The sequence below is a fragment of the Corvus cornix genome, chromosome 3 (assembly GCF_000738735.6).
Source record: "Corvus cornix cornix isolate S_Up_H32 chromosome 3, ASM73873v5, whole genome shotgun sequence".
NCBI lineage: Eukaryota > Metazoa > Chordata > Aves > Passeriformes > Corvidae > Corvus > Corvus cornix.
This window is the reverse complement of record NC_047056.1, coordinates 42,928,842-42,951,052: the sequence shown is the minus strand read 5'-3', so window position 1 is coordinate 42,951,052 and position 22,211 is coordinate 42,928,842. Positions and strand designations below refer to the sequence as shown.

At 40.3% G+C, this 22,211-nt stretch overlaps 1 protein-coding gene across 1 annotated transcript in view; it reads right to left on the bottom strand.

Annotated features, from left to right (window-relative positions):
* The window catches only part of DISC1 (DISC1 scaffold protein), a 189,295-nt gene that overhangs the window by 144,051 nt on the left and 23,033 nt on the right, over nucleotides 1-22,211 (bottom strand). The window contains 1 exon segment of the mRNA XM_039569478.1: nucleotides 22,113-22,182. Within this exon segment, the coding sequence (XP_039425412.1) occupies nucleotides 22,113-22,182 (70 nt within the window).

Here is a 22,211-nt window from a genome sequence, read left to right as displayed (position 1 = left end):
CTTACTTCCCACCCTTCCATTTGAACTTGGCCTTATTAATCAATTCCCTCTCAGCAATTCACAAGCACCCTTACACCCCAGTTTCTCCTCTCATTGTTTCTGCCCCTTGATCCTCTCACCCCTTCCCACATCTTCCAGCTAGCATCTGCTTCTTTCTCTAGTCTTCTTTTCCAAAACCAGAAAAAATACAGTTTTTAGCTATGTGACTTACAGTTTGTTTAGCATACATATACAAATACTAAGCTCTTGTCTATTTCTTAACTACCATCTTCAACATTGCTTTCCCAAGTCTGTTTTTGGTACCAAAGCATATACACAACTTAAATAGTTTTGGGCAGCAACAACTGTAGCTGGATCCTGCAACTTCCTTTGGAAGGCCAAAAAAATATAAAATATCAAATGTAAAAGCCGCATACCCTTTTCTATATTTTCCCCTCTGGAAATTAATCTCAAGCACACTTTGTCCTATTGATCCTGAATGTCAAAACATCCTACATTCCTGACATTCCCAAAATGTCACCAAATCCTGGAAAAAAACCAGAAGGTTTGGGGGGGGGGGGGCTCAGAGCACTGCACTAAGTGAACTTCTCTGAAGAAACAGAGTCTGAGGCTGAACTGAATCAAAGCCACATCTCACTGACATAATCTCAGAGGAGACATTTCCTCTGCCATCAAGCTGTACGTCCTGTTGGCAGATTTGCAGGTTCTCATTGTAAAAATTACTTGTGTTTTGTTTAACTGACAACTCAAAGGCATCACTTCCCTGAAACAGATCTCTACCAACATATCATGGCACTGGGAGAGTCAATGCCCCCACCACATTCAACCTGTTACAGAGGCTTCCAGACACAACAAAGGTAGCAATTTTGTCAAGCTTCGTCTTGGAGCTCCCCAAATTCCACCACCAGGGACAAAAAATGGAACAACTAAATAGAAGGCAGGCAACCCCCCCCAACACTGTGTGGGGTATGGTCAGGAGATGATGAAAGGCTTAGATGATTTGCTCAAAAAAGTCCAACATTCTACAAACAAAGTAGAGTAAGGATATCTCAAAATTCTGTTTCCCCATCCTCATCCATCTACCAGTACTTTTACAGAATTCTTTTGTGGAATTATCAACAGCTCAGGAGTACTACAGGAAGCAAAACAACAATTAAGAGTTGTTTGATATCCCTATGGGAAGCTGACAAAACAATCTGTCTGCTCTGCATTGAAAAGATTTACATGAACACATGAAAGAAATTAGCATAGGAAAACTCAACAACATAAGTATATTTTCCTTCTTGCTGGTTCCCATAAACCTCACAAAACACTGGATGCTAACCAAAATATCACAGGAACCTGCAAATCACAAGCATAACATATGGAAAAAAAAAAAAAAAAGGATAACCCAGGAGTAGTTATAGGCATAATCAAGACAGCCCATCTAGAAATAGTAACTTTTCTTAGTCCACAGTTTCTTTTTATGCATCTACACATACCTGCATTTTCAGGCAAAGAGAAAAAATTTGGGATATACAGCACGGTTTCACGATGGGTTGGTTCTGCCATGACTGTGCCAGGTAGCTTCAAGTCACAGTGGGTGTTCTCCCATGAACACCAATTCTACAGTGCTGCATTACAAGGTCTCAAACCAATAATCTTATTTCTTTCAGCTTCTAGGTCCTCTGTCTGTAAAAACACAGATAGCAACAATTGCTCCACAGGGGCCTCATTAGGCTTAATTAACACCTGTGTGAGATCTTCAGATAAAAGGACAGGTGTAATTACACAATCTGAACTGCTCTTTGCATAAGAAACCTTGTATTAACCCTTTCATAATTTGAGCTTTTCAGATTCTGTTCTATATAAAAGACTCTCACCTACTGGAGTCACCTCTTAATCTTCTCATTTCAAAAGCACATGAAACTCATCATCTTCCCTGTTTTAACAAATGCGATCCTGACGTCTTTTTTTTTTTTTTAAATCATTATTCCCCACTTTCCTTCCTTTCTCATTTGCACTTTAGCTTTTTACACTTACAATATTCCTTTCATCCTGGCTCTGAGCTCTTGGAAGCGTTTTGGGTGTAAGAACTATTATTCCTCAAGCACACAGGACAGTGGGTAGAGCTGCACAGGAGGAGGTCAGCAGGTGGAAGAACAAAGGCTCTCTAAGGAAGTTCCACAGCTCTTTAACTCTACTTTTGTGCTCACTTCAGCAAAGCAGTTAGGAATGAGACAACGCCCCATCAAGCACTAAATGCCATCAGAGGCCTGACTGGATTGTGTTCACAGAGGAGCAGCAGCAACCACCCAAAGACAGCCACTGCAGGAAGTCCAACCTCCTCCAGCATGTAGATCCACAGAAGAGCCTCTCCAATGCCCAACCTGAGTGGAATGCAGCAGTGCCAAGGCACCTTCACTGGTCCTCACACTTCAAGCTACAAGACTTGAAAATTTTACACACAGGCTCACTGCCTTACCCAGCCCATGAAGGGTCACTGCCTCCAGCAGCACCTCTTCCTGTTCAGCAGAGCCTCCAGAGGCTGGAAATGAAAGAGGAAATGCCAGAACAGAGTCTGTGTTGACAGAGCTAGGTGGGAAGGGGAAAGAGGAGAAGAGTGGGACTCTGATGGATGCACCACTAGAAACTGAGCTTGGGGAGAGGGATTTGGATATTGCCATGCTTTCCAGAAGGGGTTCAGAAAAGCACATGCTCCAGAAAGGATGAGAGATCTGCTATTTTTATATGAACCCACATACAAAATGCAGAACATATTTCAAGTGTGATCCTGTTGTAGACCCCAAAATTGCAGCTCACTGGATGTAGGTTCTGCTTCCAGCCCGTGCAGCACATCTCCTGCAAGCATGTAAAATAAATGCATCAAAGCCTGCTATCTTTTGTGGCATGCATTAGCTACAAATGAAAACTTTGCAAGAAAATAGTTTTATTAGCACACAGCTTCACAATAACTAATCTGTGCTTTCTTTGTGACTTACAATCAAATAGCATTGCTACAGTAGTGAATCTTCCTATGAAATTCATTCTATGCCAGTACACCCACACAAGCTGTTTTACCATAGCAAAATAAACATTTCTACCCAGCCTCCCACCTTGACTCTGTCCAGCAGCATCCCCTGCTACTGAAATTGAGCAGATTGTCTTTGAAGTAACAAGGAATATGTTAATGTGTCTGTTGTTAACAGCAACCTCTATAAACACCTAATTTTTTTCCCCTTTCCAAATATCTCCTGCAAATGCAACAGAAGAGAGCTGAGCTGCTTTCCCCTCCCACACCCATTCAGCTCTTTTTTACTTTACCTCAACGGACAGCTTAAGAAGAACTGTGGTAAAATACATAGATCAGACAGATGGCATTTGCTGCTCTTTTCTCAGTCCTGCTGCTCAACAGCCTTAAAAAGCCACAATAATTCATTACTTAAATAGTCTCAGGTAGATCCTGAGTTCCACTACAACTTTTTCTTATCCATTTTGGAGATGAAATTATCTTATTTACAGGAAGTATCCAGAGCCTTCCACCAGAGCAGAAAGAGATACTGGATTAGAACAAGACACCTGAAAGAACTGACTTTTGCTCTCTGCTTTTAAATTTCTCCTCAACAAGCACAATCCTCTCCCTTCTTTAACAGATCTGAAGAGCAGCTGACATCTGCACTTCCTGGCTGGAGGAAGAAGTGGGGCAGGATGGTTTGGTTCTCCTTTATAGTTCTCTTTACATTATCCACTACTCTCACCCTAGAGTGTGCTTATAGCTCCTCGCTCCTCCCCACAACCAGAACTTCTCTCTTCCCAAATTATATCTGGCCATTATTTCTCTAATATATTCATAAACAACCAAGAAAGCTATTTATACACATATATATACACACACATCCATCTATGGGTAAAGTGCACATACATATATACACATACACACACGTGTGGCCATCCTCTTGAAAGTCATGGCTTCCTTGTCATACACTGAAAACTGTTTATCTGACATTTATTCCTCTTTTCTTTTTATAAAACAGGTAGCAAGGTCAAAATATAGAAAACCATTGTTATTTAGTTACAAAGCAATGCAGAAATAAAAAGTTAAGCCAATAGGTTTTACTCTGAAATGTCACTGTTTGATAAGGTTTACTGGAACCTCAGTTAACCAGCATTTAAATTGCAATTTAGGCAGCAGTCATTTCTAAGCAAGTTTTTCCTTAGTGATGGAAGACATGCAAATAACTTTTATCACATTATTTACTAGAGGCTCCACATTTCCACACATAACTGCTTCCAAACAATAAGCTCCCATCAAGTTAGTGCTCCATCAAATCTGTCAATTGCAACTCATTTAGCACTACAGGGCAAGCCGACACATTGCATAAAGGTCAAGTGGAAAAATGTCCCTTCTACTACATCAATGTCTAGATTGGTAAAGGTCACTCCATCCAATAATTGCTACTACAGAAAATAACTTTGTTGTAATCTACATCATAGAGGGAAAAAAAAAAAAATGGAGTTCAAGTATTTCATTTTTTCCCAAGACATGACAAACTAACATTACTGTCATTTCATGACTGGAGTTCATTGGGCTTAGAGTATCTAATTAGAACTCGAAGGCAAGTGATGATACATCCATTTTATGGACAGCTCACCTGAAGCAGACTGAAATAGCTTGCCTAACGTTAAAACAGCAAAAAGAAAATATGATTATGTAGACTACAACAAAACAAACAAAAAAGGTAGGTTTGGGTTTTTTCTTTCTTTTAGCTCCCTTTTCCTGTCATATCAAAACTTTTTCTTCTTCTTCAAAAAGTATCACTTAATAATTTGTAACATCACAGTGTGTTGTAAAATATAAAATTAGCATATACAGAAGTTAGCATCAGGCCACTTTAATGCTGGAGCTGAAATCCTAAGGCTAAGTGATCAACAACCCAGCCTGTACAGACACATAACCCTTGTCACCCAAGGAAGCCTGGAGTTGTATTGTGCAATGATGGAAGAGAAGGGAAAGGAAGATATTCAGGTTCTCCTCATCTCATCCCTCCACCACTCGATTCATACACAATTCAGTTTATTCTCAGCTTCCATTACTAACAAAAGATTAAAAATTCAACACTGTTGCTTAAGATTCAGATCCTGTATCATCAAGACAAGTTTGGAAGAAATTTGACGGTTACTGGGAAGAGCGATAGAAATATTTTAGAGTCGACTCTAAAACAAGCAAAAATAAAATAATCATGAATCAATGCCCTGATTGTAAGCACTGGGCTTCCATATTTACTGCAAAGCAGCTTAGGTCTTACTAGACTTTCCAGATATTAGCTGAATAGAACTAAAAACTGCCTGCATCCTAAGCAAGCTTTAGATTAAGACAAAAAGAAACAGCATTCTGTTAAAGGAACAAGAAGTTAACCAGAGACATCTGCAACTCTGTCCCTAAGATACAGAATCAACATTAACTACCTGAACATTTCCAGAATGAGACTAACGGAAATTAAATCATCATTAAGAACAGAATCAGGCCATCCTGTAACTAAGTACTCTAATAGATACAGTAACAGGTATCTGAAGCCACATACCCCTTGTTCAAAGCATTATCTCTCCACTAAAAAGAAAAAATCTGGTATAGCACAGTAACATCTATCTCCTTTCATAGGTTTTCACTTCTACGGGAAGAGAAGGCTGGAAGCTGGCAAAGGGACAGGGTGGCATTCTTCAGACCTCTTCACTGCCACTTCAGCTACCACATGCAAGAACAGGAATGATGTTTGTTTTACCCTCTGGCAGGTTTCCTAACTGTGTCAAATTCAAGTAGTTATTCAAACATACTCAATAGCAACACTATCAAGACCTTAGAAAGCTGCAACGGTTTCTTCAGTGACAAGCACTATGAATGATGGCAGCATCAGAATGTGAGGCTGCAAACAGCTGCAGTAAAGAAAACCCAAAAGAAAACAGCTTCTCAGTAAGAGAGAGAATATAATTTTTAAGTGTTTTAGGCTAACAAAGCACTGTGTTTGATGAATGTCCCTCAATGTGTAGATGCTTTAGCTGTAATTGCATTGACACAATACAATATTCTGGAGAATGTCACCCCCCCCCCCCCATTCTGGAAGAAGTTGTTTACTTGGAAACTTCATCAAATAGATGCATACTGTGTAAATAAAATTTGCCCTTGGCCAGCTGTCTCCTGTCTGAAGAAGGGAAAGCTTATGGATCCAGAACCTAAATATAAAGAATCTGATATCCACTGAAGCCAGTGGGGTTCTCAGATGCACAGTCTATTGGCAGGCTGGAGTGGTTACATGAGCCTAAGTTGCAGGAAAAAAAATTATTTTGCTTTATAGAGGGCTAAAAAGAAAAGTTTACAGATGCTACCTTATACCTTTGTCAGCACAATAGGTACATACAACAAAACGTGAGCATATCACACCAACAGAAGAAACCAAAACAGTCTCGAAGCGACAAGAACTGCCAGACTAGATCAGACCCGGGTCCATCCAGCACTGGATCCTGCCTGCAGCACTGACAACTGGATGTTTCATCTCTTCAAAGGATGGAGAGAAAAGCCTACAGGGCAGCCTGCCAGCCTCTGCAATACTGCACCCACCTCTGGTGCTGGGAAATTCTACAGACCTCTTTCAGAAAGCTCCAGGAATTACCAGGCTGCTATGTCTTATATTTAATGCAATTATGCTATGATGAGCAATTAGAAATAAACCCTCAGACAAAAAACCCTCATACTAACTTTCAAAAAAACATTCCAGAAATAACTTTTTTAAACACAGTTAGGCAGAAGGTAAAATCAGGTACAGTAGGCAACGTGTCAAATACATGAAAGAGTAGAATAAAAAAATGCAACTAAGTATTTGCATAAAGTTTCAAAGAAAGTAAAAATCTAATGTTATTCTTTAAAAAAAAAAACTCCTATTGAATACTTCCCTCTGTACAACTGCCTTATCTCCTACATTATATCCCAGTTACTGAGCTTCACCAATGATCAAAAGCCTTTGTTTTAAAAAGAAAATTCTATAGAAGTTCTCCCCAATGCCACATCATTTGCACTGTCATCACATTCACCTCCTTTCTCCACTGTTATTAAACAAGATAATTAGCATAAAAGTCAAAAAAAGTGAGAAATAAATTCTGTTATAAGTAGAAAAAATACCTCTTGTTCAATTCAGGCATTCCTGGTCACTCCACCCAGTTTCACAAATTTTCCTTTGGAAGCCAAACAAACCATTATTTGTTCTTATACTTAACCTGACTCTTTAGATTGCTTACTGTTTTTAAAAAAGGATTAAGATACTCAGATATTAAGATATCCTCTAGCACTGTGGCTTCTTCTCCTTTCCTAGTTTGGCTTTATTTCTAAACCAGCATCTGCTGGGGCTGAATTTGCACAGTAGGAGCCCTGGCAACTTCTCATGGCTGAGGTTAAGACAGTAAGCAAATAGCTGTTTGACAGCCCTTTTGCAGAAAGGGACCCCAAGCAGAGTATTTCTGAATGAACAAGTGCAAAACACCAGAGGACAAAATCCACCCAGAGATAGCAGTTCTGACAGATTTGTATTTCCCACTGGTGTCACCCTGGTAATTAGCACTTCCTTGTCCACTATGGTCATCCCCACAGTTTTCAGTAAGCTTGGAAGCAGCTGAGCAATAAAGGAAGAAGCCATTTAAACACTGATCAAAACCCAAGCACGGCAAGAGAACCACCTGCACAAAGACTATGCACAGGCAGTTCAGCTCTGAACACATCATAATACTGCTAAACATATCCCAAATCCACAGGATGTTTCTCTCAAACACGTATTTAAGGCCAAATTAGGCTCCTCACCAATAGAAGGAAGCAGAATCAGTAACAGAACACCAGGTTGGAAAGTACCTCAAGGATCACCTGATCCAACCTCTCTTAGAAATGCACAGTCTAGACAAGACAGCCCAGGACCCTGCCCAGCTGAACCTTAAAGGCATCCAACATTGGGAAATGCACCACTTCCCTAAGGAGATTATTCCAATGACTAACTGTCATTGTGAAGAATTTTCCTTGCATCCAATTGGCACTCTTACTCTCTAGGAGTAATTAGTCCCCATTACTCCTTGTCTTTTCATTGATTCCTTGCAAAAAGGGACTCTCCATCTTCTTTGTAGCCACCTTTTAAATATGGGGACATGGTGACAAGGTCTGCCCCTAAGCCTTTTTTTCTAAAGGCTGAACAAACCCAGTTCTCTCAGCCTTTCCTCACATTGAAGGCTTCCAGTCCCTTTGGTCATCTTTATGGTCCTTCTCTGGAACCTCTCCAGCCTGTCCACATCTTTTTTTTGTCTAGCAGGGACCAAAACTGAACTCAGTATTCCAGGTGTGGCATGACAAGTCCTGAGTGAAGTGGGAAAAAGTTGTAAAGCAGGACAGTCGTGAACTTCATGAGAGCTGGCAGTGATGAAATATTCATTCAACTTTTTGACCTTACCCTGAGCTCCCAAGAACATTCTTTGATTGGAAATAAGCATAGCACCAGCTTCATTCTAACCTTCAAAAGAAGTCTGCAGCAGTTAGTTAATCTTGGCTGAGCAGAATATTAACATCAAGGAAGTCTCTCTATTTCTCTATTGCAAGTTGGTTTGGGTTGTTACTTTAAATCCCTTTGCATAGAAGGGATGATTGGTATTTTTTGCGACTTTCAACTGACCTCAGTATCCTTTGCCTACTTGCTTGGAAGCCAAGATGATAGGTTTGCATGCTACACATCACTTCAAAAAAGACCTCCAGCTGTCAAGAGTCAATTGGCCTGCAGATGAGAACTGAGAAAAAAAATATCTGGTATTTCACACTGTTTTCTTGATTTTTCCAAAGGTTATCCAGTCTACTTTGGTAAAAGGAGCCTTGCTAGTTGCCTAAATGCTTTCTTTGCTTTCCCAAGGGTACTTACAAAGTTCTGCACCCCAGGTAATACTCAGCAGTATTTCTTTTAGGCAGGCATTGGAGATATTAGGAACAATGCGTGCTGTTGCATTACAAGACAGATAAATCTTGGATATTAAAAATGGACTTTAATATGATATGAAGTGTAATTTTGTAATGGATAGGGGAAAAAAATTAAGATTGTGTAAAAGAAGCATGAGAAACAAGACACTCCTTAGATCTAATAGGCATCAACTATACATACCTGAACAACCAATCATCCAAACAACTCTTTAGATCTTCCTACAGACAAAGAAATGTGAACCCTAAAGGCATCTGCCTTATGTGAAAGAAATTCAAAAACCCCTCATCGCTCTTGGCTAAGAACACCATAGCTTCTAGGATCCTGCTCCAGCAGTGGGGAAGACACACAAGCCACTGACCTGGCCCCTTCTGTTCTAGAAAGAACAGACTTGGGGAAGCGTAGAGAAGGCCAGGCAGCACACTGGACTCTAGATCCAGGAATTGGGAGCACAGAAGTTCACTTTTCTAATGGAAATAGAGGAAAGGTTGCCTCTTAGGAAAGGAAGAGCCAGGAGTGTTTAGAATCAAGGAGGGTACACTTCCCTGAAGAACTGATTTTCCATCCCTCCTAACTTCAGAAATCAAAATTGATTTTGTAAGCCAACATTCTCTTTCCTATTAGTTGCTCTTATCAGCATTCACTCTGAACAATTAGAGACATTCATAAGGAGGTTTCTATTAAGGAATCATACGTTATAAAATTAAAGCAGGAAAAGAAAGGGCTTCTAGACAAATTAAAATCAGGCACAGCATGCAAAGCAAACTTGGCCCCTGACATCAGCGGGACAGGAGAAACGATGCTGTTGCTCGCACTCAAGGGAGGCCAGGAAATGGGGTGAACCTCACTAATAGCACAGTCCCTACAGGAGCATACATGGGGGGGGGTTACAAGAAACCTCTCAGCACAGGCCTGTTAAAGTCAAAGTTCAAGTTTGCTTCCTTCAAGCTACAGCCCACAAGATGCTTGTCCAGCAGAACGAGACCAGCTACATTATCCCCTTGAAGGATTCCAGCCCTCACATGACTTACACTTTTTGCAGTCAGCATAGAACTGAGCTCTGGCTTGAATAGGAACTGAATTCATTGTTTTTTCCTCATCTGAGCAAAAGCAGCACTTTTCAGGACACTTTAACAAGCCAAAAAAGCTTCATTTCACATTTTTTGACATAATATTTTTTTTCCTACATTCAACAAACAAGTGTGTCACAAGTAAAGAAAGTAAGTCAAATACAGCTCAGCTGCTTTGCTGCCCACACTGTTCCCAAGTAACTCCCATCTGTTTGCACTGGTGAGGCATCAGCCATTCACACACAGACAGGCAGCCTTGCCTTCTCCTTGCTTGATCGAAAAGGAAAGGATTTCTTGTCTTTTTTTTTTTTTTTTTCCCCTGAGAGAAGCAATAACAATGGAATAATTTTAGCATGTAAGGTTGCCCCTATATATTCAGCCTGAGTGGGTCAGTCAATACAACAGCTATAAGTAGGAAGAGCTTAAATATTTTGAAAGCAGGAGCAGGGCAGAGAGAAACACCTCTTGTATACAGTCAGGCATGTTCACTCAACAAGCAAAGTGGCAACAGTGCATGACATGGGGAGTAAAGATTATTTGTTTCTCTGCCAGATTTCTCTCCTTCTTACTTGGAACTTCATGATCATTTTCAAAAACATTCCAAAAAAAAAGTAAAACCCATTTAAATGAAATAACAGCATCCTGTTTATTCCTCAGAATAAGTCCTGGGAGTTACAGGTCTAGAAATAAGCACCTGAGACAGGAAATACAAAACTGCACAAAACTCAGACTTCTCTACAGGCAGACATGAACAGATTTGTGATGGCAGAATAATTATATCAGAAAACCATTCTAGTAGCAGTGCTTCTGCAGGCACAGAGCTCTGAAACAGAATTAAATAGAATTAAATTTTAATTCTGAAGTAATTCTACTTCGGACTCCCTCCCTTCCCTCCCCCCGCCATACTTCTTGTTTTTATCCTCCTCAGCCATCTTCAACATTTCCTTCCCTGGAAGATCTTGTCATTTTATACAATATTATGATTTTTTTTTTTTTTTTTTTTCAATACATACATGCTGAGTCTTCTTACCCTAGGTTCTGCAAGGCAAGTGACATAACCTGACCAGAACCTTTGTTCAGAACTCCTCACTATTTGACAATATTATTATTAGACAGCACCAGAATAACCAGTTGTTGAAGCCTGCCCGTGAATGGGACTATTTTAGCTCTTGCTCAAAAGTGTTTTCTCCACCACATAAAGGTCATAAGAAAAATATTTCAAACCAACGCCCCTGCACTTCAATATGAATTTGAGTTTCATTTTAATTACTGCTGTGCACTTAGAAGAGCTGAGCTTTTTGTTTTATTCCGTTTGTTTGTTCTTAGAAAGGCCAGGACAGCAGATTCTCTATGAACATGGGCAACAAAGCATGGCATTTGGCCTGTGAAGAGCGAGCAGCAGCTACTGCTCGTACACATTTGAAGGAGGTCAGAATCAGTGTAGCTTCCTTAAGATACCAGGGCTACTGTGTCAAATCGGTAAACTCAAGACCTCAGCAGAACTACTAATGGGCTATTGAGCTTTCTGCTTACAGTTCACCAGTTTGACTCTTGCTCAGATTAAGGATTGAGAAATCAGTTCCCCTTGAGTGGTATTTGATGATCAAGACTTTTCAGCAATAACCCTACTAGTGGGCTTTGCACTGTGTTACGGGGTACAGCAGTAATCTTTTCTCTCTGCATTCGTATGTGCTCGTAATTAAGAGAGCCATTTAATTTTAAATGACTCCCACTGAGAAAGTTCTTGCTGTCACTCAGGATTCAGACTGAAAAGAGCCCAGCTTCAGCCCAGTGCAGAGCTGCAGCCAAAAGTCAAGCCATTACATCATATGCCTTATTTACCAAAAATGAAAAATACATGAGAGCACTTAACACGCTTTTGATAACACAAGAAAAATTAACTTATAGGTTGTATTGCTTGGCAGGGGTTTTAAACATACATTTCACTTTAAAACTATAGAAGTCTTAGGACCAAAAATAATTTGCTTCAGAAACAGATAAAGTAGAATTAAGTTCCAGAATCAAGCTGATATTCACAACCCTACTCATATGCCTTTTTTTTGTCATTATTTATTTCAAATTATGCACAACTCTAGAAGTGACAGATCACTGGTGTGACTGCATGGTTGATCTTCACCACTATAAGGAAAACTAAAGAAAAAAATAAAAAATAAGAAAAATCACACCATTTAGTGACACCAGCTTTTCCACCTGTGCTTTCAGAAGACTTTTGCTATTAAAAATTCCTCCAGAAGTCTCTAAAAATATTTTCTATTCCAGCAACATTTGTTTTACTGCTATTGGTATGCACAATGGGAAATTCCACACTACTTTTGAATTTTCAATTTTCTAATACGTGATCAGTATTTCTTTTTCATGAAAAGAAACCCTTCCTAGATGATGATTTTAGTTATCTATATGTTCCCTTGGTTATTCAGATTTAATGAAGCAGGTAAAACTGGTAATTTACTTGACATTATCAATTACCAACTACTACAAAGTACCGAACTGACAGTTTTAGAGAAGCAAATGTCATATCCTCACTGTTAAGTTTCAAAGGCAAGCATGGAGTCTACTGTTTTGTAAAGCAAAACTAGAACTGTCTTTTTCCCTCACACACATCACAGCATCACAGTATTGCCTATAGTGCATTTATCACAGCACCACAAAACAGGTAGCACAAGGCTTGTCCTGCTGACTAGCAAGCCAGGACAACTAGTTGAGTTAGAACAGTAAGACAAACTTTCAGGCATGCAAACTCTTCCACACCAGTGTGTCTAAAAGCTTATCTGATTATGGTCAGACTCCTAAAGACATTGCCCTGTGACAAACCTTGTCTGGAAGTCATGGCCGTGCCAAAATCCCACACTAAGAATGAGCGTATTTAAGTCCAGAAGGTCAACACCTGTACCTACAGTTAAAGATTAATCTCATTTGCCTCACAACACAAAAGGAAGAAAACAATGAAAAATTTCCCACATATTTTGCACAGAGTTAGACAAAAAACTTACAAAACACATTTGTTCAAGAGTGCTTCTTAAATATTGAAGTTATATTGCTACTCCTGTCAAATTCAAGATGTCTCCTGTGTGTTCTCACTCAGTGTAGCTCAAGTACACCAGCTTCTCAGAACACATCAGTTAGTACCTCTTTGCACCATGCCCCTTGAAAGTTTCTTCAGGCAAGAGGTAGAAACTGAAATGTCTGAAATTTAGATATTGCAATTCCTGATCTTAGAACAGCCTATTCCAAGCTTAGGCTTGGATATTAGCACAGCATAGAAACATTTTAGGTACAGCACATCATGAAAAAAATTAATCAGGTAAAAACCCACTCATTTTATTATCAGCTCTTATTCTTGATACCATTATCCTGAATGCTTCAATATATAACACACTCCCTGATGCTGGTGCAAGGCAACAGATTCTGTGTATGGTGCCACAGCACATATAAACCCAAATGGGTTTTGTTCTTTATTTCCCCTGACTGAGTTTCTCAAGAAGCTGAATGACCTCTGAAGAGCTTCTAGCAACCCCAGTGTTAAAGCCTTTTCTCCAAGATGTTATTTCTCCAGGGAATTATTAGCAGGGAGGCATACAGGGGCACTTGGCAGTGCCAGAGGCACACACAAATGAACACCCACAAATAGATCAATAGTACATTCTGCCATGATCTAAACAAAAAAGGCTGTACATCTTTACCTGTATGTGGTTCCAACATAGTGTGGGAATTATGCCTCCACATCACCCACCTTGCTTTTTTCCCAACTTTGCCATACATCAAACCAATTCAACTTACTCATTTCATTTACTTTTTCACATTCCAAAAACCCTCACAAAGATGTTCCAATTACTTTCCACACTTCAAATCAAAACCCACCAGCAATCTTGACTGGTATTAAACTGGTAGGCAAGTTTAAAGCTCACGTTACCTGACATCAGTTTGGATGCTCCTACAGTCAGCATTTCCTATAGACTCACTGAGTCTTTGTCCAACACATGCTATTGTTTAAGAATGGTAGGAATTTGAAATTTCCCCACTTGGCCATTTTTATTACAGCTTACTGCCACAACCCTATCACTGTCCTAAGAGCACTAAAGATCTCCATGAAACACCACATTTGCTACTTTTACCTTACACAAGTTAATAATAAGAAAGAAACACACAGAAGTTTGCATATGTCAAAGGCAGGGCAGTGAAGCATCAGAGAGTACAGACACACCTGCAGAACTATCAACACAACATGGGCAGTTCGGCATGGACACATGGACATGAAGGACAGGAGGGAAATCTGAAGAGAAAGCAGAAGTTAATTGATTGAGGCAATCCCACTTTGCAGAGGAGTTTGGAAAGCAATGGAAGGGCTGCAGAGATCTCCAACAAAACATCCTGTTAAGGAATTTGACCAGACACCATCCAACAATCAGCAAGGAGCATTATCATTTCCCCACAGAAGACTCACACTGGAAGATTTTCATGTTTGCTTTCAAATGGTAGTCACGTTCATTCATCATCTTTTAAATCCAAATTCACACAGAAATTGCATTATCATGACATCTAGAAGTTTCTGCCCATGTCCAGTCATTTATTAAGTAGATAATAATTGAAAAGAGCAGATGTCCTCCTTCCCTTAAAATTGTTACATCTTAAGTGTAAGACAAGGGCAGCAAAATCAGTTTCTAGTTGTTGGTTGAATTAATAACCATGCTGTCTCCAGTGGTCATATTGCAAATGAAACACAATTTTCTTATCCAGTGCTAATATTTCTAAAGAGCTGGGGAAAGATAAGTCTGTCCTGAATATAAAATTTGTTTTCAAGTGCAAAGTAAGCAGATGGGCTGGCTGGGTATCAGGAGAGCTATGTCACTCACTCAGTGGGTACTGTCCAGATAGCCCATCAACACTTCTCCCAAGTTACACCCATCAGAACCCAATGCTTCAAACAGCAATTCAGAAAGTAAGATCTTAAATTACCTATAGTTGCTTATTTTGTTCATATTTTTGTCATTGCTTGTTCATTTGTAAAAGACTAGCCAGGCTGTCTGGGAACAGCTTGGCTGCATCATGGACTGGGAAACAGAGCCTGACTACCCTAGGAGAGTGCCCGGCAGTGTCAGTTTTAGACAGCAGATGGCCAGGAGCAGAGAAAGCTTCCAAGCACTCTGCATGCCAAAACTTCAGCAATTTTCCTTTTGTTAAGCAGCTTCCAGAAACACAAGGAGCTGAACCTCTTCACTCTGGCCAAGATTAAAATACAGGAGCATAGCAGAATCCCATAAAATACTACCACTTCCTAAAAATATTTAGGTTGTACAGTTTAAGCAAGATACTGCATGACTGCAGTTTCTGCTCCAACATTGGCTAAGGAATTAGAGATACAGAAAACACAACTGCATTCTCAATGTGGAGGTATAACCAGACCAACAGCAAGATCTGGTTCTACCTCAAAGACACTCACTGATGTGAAACAGAACAACTGGTATAAAATAAGGATTCACATCAAAAGCGTTTCAAGAACCTGTTGAAGATGCATGTGTTTCATGTGTAATGACTAAAAAACAAGAAGTCAAAGTACCCTGAAATGCATACCAGACCTCCCTCTCATAAGCATTGGTCACTGCTATTTTAGTATTAAAAGAAGTTTTTCCAGTTGTCTACCTGACAGTAAGATAAGGAAATTCATACCTTTAAATTGTGACTCCTGCTCAGTTTTGTGACTAAGAAAAAACAAACCCAACACAATAGCAACTGGATAGGCCTAACACAGATTGCATAAAAATAAACAGTGATGTTGTTACTGCTGCTTGTGGACAGAAGCCAAGATGAAGGATTTGAATAACAGCATTTTGGTCCACAGTTTCAACTAGCACCACACAAAAAATGGATATGTGCAAAAAGACTTCTATCTTTTCATTTCAGTCTGCTATCTTAGAGAAACACAGACAAGATGGTAGAGGTGCAAGGCTTGTGCTGCCTCTGTTTTGTTGCAAGGTAAATTAAGTCTAAAATATACTTCACATAAGCATTTACTATCCTTAACTATCCAGACTCTTTTGGGGAGGTTATTCGAATTCATCAGAGTAAGACAAGATAAACAAGATCTATGCCACAAGGATTTGGGGTTGAAAATTTGTACAGGCCCTTTTTTCCCCCCATCCTCTTAACAGTTTTACAGGAAAGTTATAAAAATGAAAAATGAAACCCAGAAGACCTATCCACAGGTTTCAAGAAGCTTCTACAAGCTTGTGGTGAAACAAGGCTCTGATAGTGTGGCATAACAGAAAGCTTTATTTGCTCCATCTACCCCAAACCCATTGACAAGTCAGTGGCCTGCAACTGCAAGTTACAAGCTTGCAATAAGTCTCCTGTGTCGCAGCAGCTCTGCTCCTCCAGCATTCACCACTTTTTATTTAGCCAGCAGCCTCAGCTAGAGAGCTTCACTAAGTATACAGCTGGGTTTGAAGATTCAACTTCCAAAGGTACATGCCACACTGAAACAAGTCCAATCCAAACTGACATGTTCTTCGAGAGTTATTTCCAGATATAGCTTCTCTCAAATTTGCTGTCCTTCCTCAGACAGAAGCCAAGTTGCCTTCGTTTCTGTGTCCTGTTATAGCAGCCATCTGTCAGGCAAGCATTTTAGTTCAAAATAATAGAAGCACAGTAAAGCAGGGATTCTATCCAACCCTCATCTACAAACAGCTCTTCCAAAAAAAAAAAATTAAAAAACAAACAAACAAAAAAGACAACAAAAAGAACAACACACCACCCACCTGCTTGAATATCAAATTGGTTCAAATGTTTAAGAGCTATGACTAGAAAGAGTACTTCAAAGTGGGAAAAATATTGCTCCAGTTTAAACTGCAAAAAGAAACTTGTAGAGGCCAAACAGGTACACATCTGGTCAGGTGTTCAGAGCTTTTGCAAAATTCAGCATTTGCAAGTACCACTGTAAGAAGTGGCAAAGGCCTTCCTCTGAGTGCCACTTAACATTTTCAACCCAAGCATTACTTAACAGGATTCTCCCTCATTTACTCTCTCTGCAGTTGTCTTAAATAGCTGGTTCAAGTGAGCAACAGCACCTCTTCTGGCGTAAACCTACCAGAGACTAACGATTACAAAGTCTTTCCTTTCCCTTCCTATTCTTGTGATTAAGTGAAAATGTGCAAAATGAGACTCAAACTCCTACACACCATAGGCTTCTGTCCCTGATGCCCTGTAGATCCTGAGACATGGAAGGGATGATTGGTATTAAGAGGTCTTAAAGAGCACAAGCAAAGAGCAAAAAATAAAGAAAAAATATGCAAACACGATTTGTCTGCAGAGGACACAGCGCCCAAGTCCATGGCAGTTCACCAATTCACATAGCTCATCCTTTGAGAACTCACCTAAAATAACTGAATGCTTACATGATGTTAAATGTATCTACAGCACGAATCCTTATTGCTGAGAGGATAAATTTTGCCACCACAGGCATAAATGTCTCTGTGTTCCTCCTATCATGCTGGACTGATGAGGAGTTGCTCTGATCTGCTCAATGACCTTCACTGAAGAACCCTAACTCTGAATTGCATGGGGGAATTAGCATTCCCTACCAGTTGCAAGCAATGCATCTGCAAAGGAAAAATTTCTGTAAAAAATAATTATAATAATTTAAAATAATCAGTAGTTCTGAGGAAACTTTTTTCTGAGTAACAAGATGGCATGTGAGCCAGTAGTGGAGTTCAGCAGCAAGACTTGGTCCTGACAGTTACCAATCCACCTGCTTCTTGCACCAGGCAAGGCTGAGGATCTCAAGCAGCAAAGAACAGGAAAAAGGTTTTCAAATGTTTGGCCAATAGATTTGTACTGAGCAAAATACACTTGCTCCCACTGCAAGCACAACTCCCACAGACACAAAATACACAGTCTCTTTTTTTTCCTCCTGTATTCAGCAGTGTGTTTAACCTTGGAGCTGTCAAGCTCCATCATGAATAATGAGCCATGACAACATTCCAAGTGATCCTTGGAGAACAGACCAATTTTTCCTATATGCTATGCAAGGCAAAATGCTTATATTCCCATGGTATAGTACCTGCTTTAAAAATATACAGTAATGTGGCCATCAGGAGGAGACCACAAGTAAATACAGGAAAATAAAAAAAAATCACTTATTTCCTGATATTTCAGCACCTAAAAACAGCAAGAGCAATAAAACCCATAACATCCTAATGGTTCCTCTTTAAAATTACACTGGGACTGAGCGTATTTGTCTCACTGAATATGCATTTCACACAAGCATTTCACAGGCGAGGAACATCTGCATTTGAAACAACCCACGACAGTTACAGCATGAAGAGAGAACACCCTGCAGGTTTCACAGCACCATGACCTCTAGCACAGAAGCCCCAATGTGGGACACGGGGGTGGCCTCCAGGCCGAGCAGCCTCCAAGGCTCTCGGAACAAACACAGCCCCCACCCCACACACATGGCACTGCCAGAAGGTGTAGGGAAAAACGTAGTTATCTGAATGACTGATTGAAGCTCCTCTACACCAACACCCTAACCATGCCAAGGCAGGTCTTTCAGAAAGCACAGCACAGGTAACCAAGCAATGGCAAGAGTCATGTTTGCTGTGCACTTCTCAAGCCCAAGGGGAGGAGGAAGACAAAGCAAAGAGATTCACCCAAAGAAAGGAAAAATTAGGAAGAACAAGCTGAAGACTTAAACAGGCATTCCCTTGTCTCTTAAACAACAATGGAGGGTTGTGGCTGCCCTTAAAAAAAATCATCCCTCATTCAGGAAATAAATGCTAATTCATTAACATTAACCTGGCACTCACCATGTTCTCTAACAGCTCGAGCAGCATGCATTTGTTCTGTGTTTCTTCAAGGGGGAAAAACAAATATATCCTTATTCCAAAACTGTTTGCAACAAGATATTTGTCCATTGCTTTGCAGGGGGAAAAGCTTGCCTTTATTTCTGTGACATGTCCTAGACTTGTTGCCACAACTGAAAACATAGTGCATCCCTTTTCCCTCTCTGTAGGGACACCACTTTACTTGTAATTCAGTTTCAGTTACTACCTCAAACTACAGGAGCTTTCAAAAAGCTCTGTAGAGCAGGAAAGCAACAATGTCAAACCTGTGATGCTTGCCTTTCCTTAAGGTGTGAAGTTTGCAGCGTCAGACAGCAGAAACCAGTTCTGAGCACTTAGAGGAGTTTCAAGTGCTAACACATCTCCCTCTCACCAAGAGGCCTTCCCTGCAAGACTAGATGACTCTTAAAGAGCTGGAGTCAGAAAACTGCTTCAGTTTCTTGACTATGGTTGAAGCTGGAGAGGAGACTACCACCAAAGCAGTAGTTACACATGATAATGTATTTATCGCCAATTTAATTTTCCCTTTGAGAGTCTAGCCACACATACCCCTCCTCCACTTGCTCTCCCTCCCCTCTACTCACCTCTTGCATGTCCAGGGCATTTTACAGCTATTCTTATCACACTAGAACTATCCTTCCCCTGCAGCACTTCCAAATGAGCAAGACCTGTGTTGTCACCATGCACAGCACTACCATCATCTCTGGTTCAAAACAGTTCTGCCCTTAACAGAGGACTCACTCTATACTCAAAGTCATTTCCCAAATTACAGGATCAGTAATTTTCTTTCTAGAATTATAGTTAAAATGTCCTCAGCCCTCCCCATGCACCATGTCCACTTCTCCCACCCTCTGATAATACACTGGGCATAAATGGCCCCACATCATGGCTCTGCACATGTAGCAATTCCATTCCCTGCTAGCAATATTTGGCAATAAGATTTCTTCAAAGAAGGCTAATTACAGATTTCACTTGAACAGAAATTGGTACTGGGCTGATTTGTAAGCTCTTTAACAAGCTTACAAACTTCATGCCAGGGAAGACTTTGTTCTCCACCAGGAGCAGCAACATAGCTCTAAAAGCAAAGGTGGAAAGCTGTGCCACTGCAAGATGAGGAAGGAAGGTCACAGCTCTGATTCTCCTTGCAGCACTGCACCTTCTCCAGGCAAGTCTTACCTTGAAGATACACTGCCTGGGTTTCACAAAAGGAAAACTAAGGAAGCCAGTTCAGCTACCATGAAAACAATGAAAAGCAGTCACAAAAGAAACCCCAGCTGATAGTTCTATCAGAAGTGGAACAAAGACCAGTATGACAGAAGCAGGTCAAGAACTCAAAAGCTAGGAATTGATAAAATTAAGGATGCCTGGTCACATGCACGCATGAAGCGTATCATTTTCTGAGAACAGTGTCAAGATGGACTTCTAGTTTTCAAAGGGATGTGAGAACCCAAGTCAAAGTCTCTCAAGCACCTCAGCATCTAGTTCCATACCAGGACAAATATTTTCTGTGTGTGTGTATGTCAGACTTCACACAGAAAACAGAAATCCCACCTGTGGATTCTCCTTACCACTCTTCCTCTCTGTGCCCACAACACCTAGTAAAATAACATTTCAGCCAGACTACTTTTCTGAGGGGAATTAATGCAAGATTCTGCAAACCACCCTCTGTGCTAACCCTGCTTGATAACTAGGGTGGAATTGAAAAGGGTAAAATGATAAAGTGATGGTCAACAGAAGGCTGGGCCTTATTTAAGGGTAGAAGACTAGTGCCCAGGAATTCTACACAAGAGCTTTCTGGGAAAGATTCAACACAAGTCATCATTTTTCCCTGTGGTCAACGACTATATGGCATCACATGGAGATGTCACACCTGATACACTGAAATACTGCTGTCAGACTGGCTGACTGCCTAGATATCCCAGCTGGAATCTGTGGTAACCATGCACACTGAGTACACAGCTGTTGGGAAGTCTCCAACTGTGAGCTCAGCCCACAGGCATTTAAAAAAGAAGAGTTATGAGTGTTACACATGTAAAGCACATGCATCAATAATGTCTATTTGACAGAGATTAAACCCATAAGTATCTACTACATCCTCAGATTTTAACATACCTAAAGGTTTTCCCCTTTAGGAGATGCCTCACTAAAGGAATGACCTGTGACAGTAGCAGACTTTTCTCCTATATACAGGAAGGGCTTTAAGAGGCCAACACTCTTGCAAAAGCACTACACACCAACACCCTAGACACTATTAAAACACATTTTCATCATTTTGGAGACTCCTTTGGGGGCAAGAAAACAGAGTCATGGTACAACTGCAGGGCATCACACATTAATTTGGAGAGGCAAACCACAAGTCTGACCACTGCCCAATTCCTAAAAGCAGAGAATATAAAAGTGGCAGGAAAGGAGTTATCTTTTTCCACCCTTATTCTCTGAAGTGACCATGCAGATTTTAATGAAACATTTGCGGGCTCTTCCCACTGAAGATAGATCTAGCAGGAAGAATTTAACTTAGAACCTCAAGATTATCAAAATATGAGTACCTGAACACAGACTAGCACAACAGGAAACATAAGAAACCCAATGTGTGTTAAAAGATGCTCTAATTATTAATGGGCACACACACAAAGCTTATCAGAAGTGCCAAGGCTTTTGAAAGAAAAAGCATTATTCAAAGATAGGTATTTGCCAGCAGCTGTATCACCACCATATTCTCTAGCTGATTTTGATTGAACTCAGTGGACTTCAACTTAATCCTACAGGACAGTATCATTCACTTCTGTAATAGCTACTGACCTTATTTTTATGAGCCCTGTTGTAGGGTCATGACTAAATGTGACAAACAGCAAATCTCACTCTGTCAGCAGCCAGTGCCTGTCCTTTCTCCTTTTGAAGCTTCCACTCATTTCTGCAGGTTTTTTTTTTTTTCAGTCATGCTGCTTCAAAACAGCTGATCCAGATGGTAGGTACTTGGATTTCAACCTCCCCACATGGTGATGTGGCTCAAGAAAATAAAAACTGTTGCTACCTGCTGCTGACCTACTTTAAGTTCTTTCCTGCCATACAACAGAAAAAACAATACTGTTCATTGAACTAGTTTTCCACACCTACTCACTGCTATGTAGGAAATGTAAAATAAAACTAATAGAGGAAGAAGGAAAGAAAAAAAAAGCAGCATGATCCAGTGGGGAGTAGGGAGGAGCAATTCTCACCTCTATCATAGTCATCTTCCTCTATTGCTTTTTCCTGAAGCCTCTGAAGCCGTAAGATCAAGGATTTTAACTATGCAAAGAAAAAAAAGTTGGTTATGA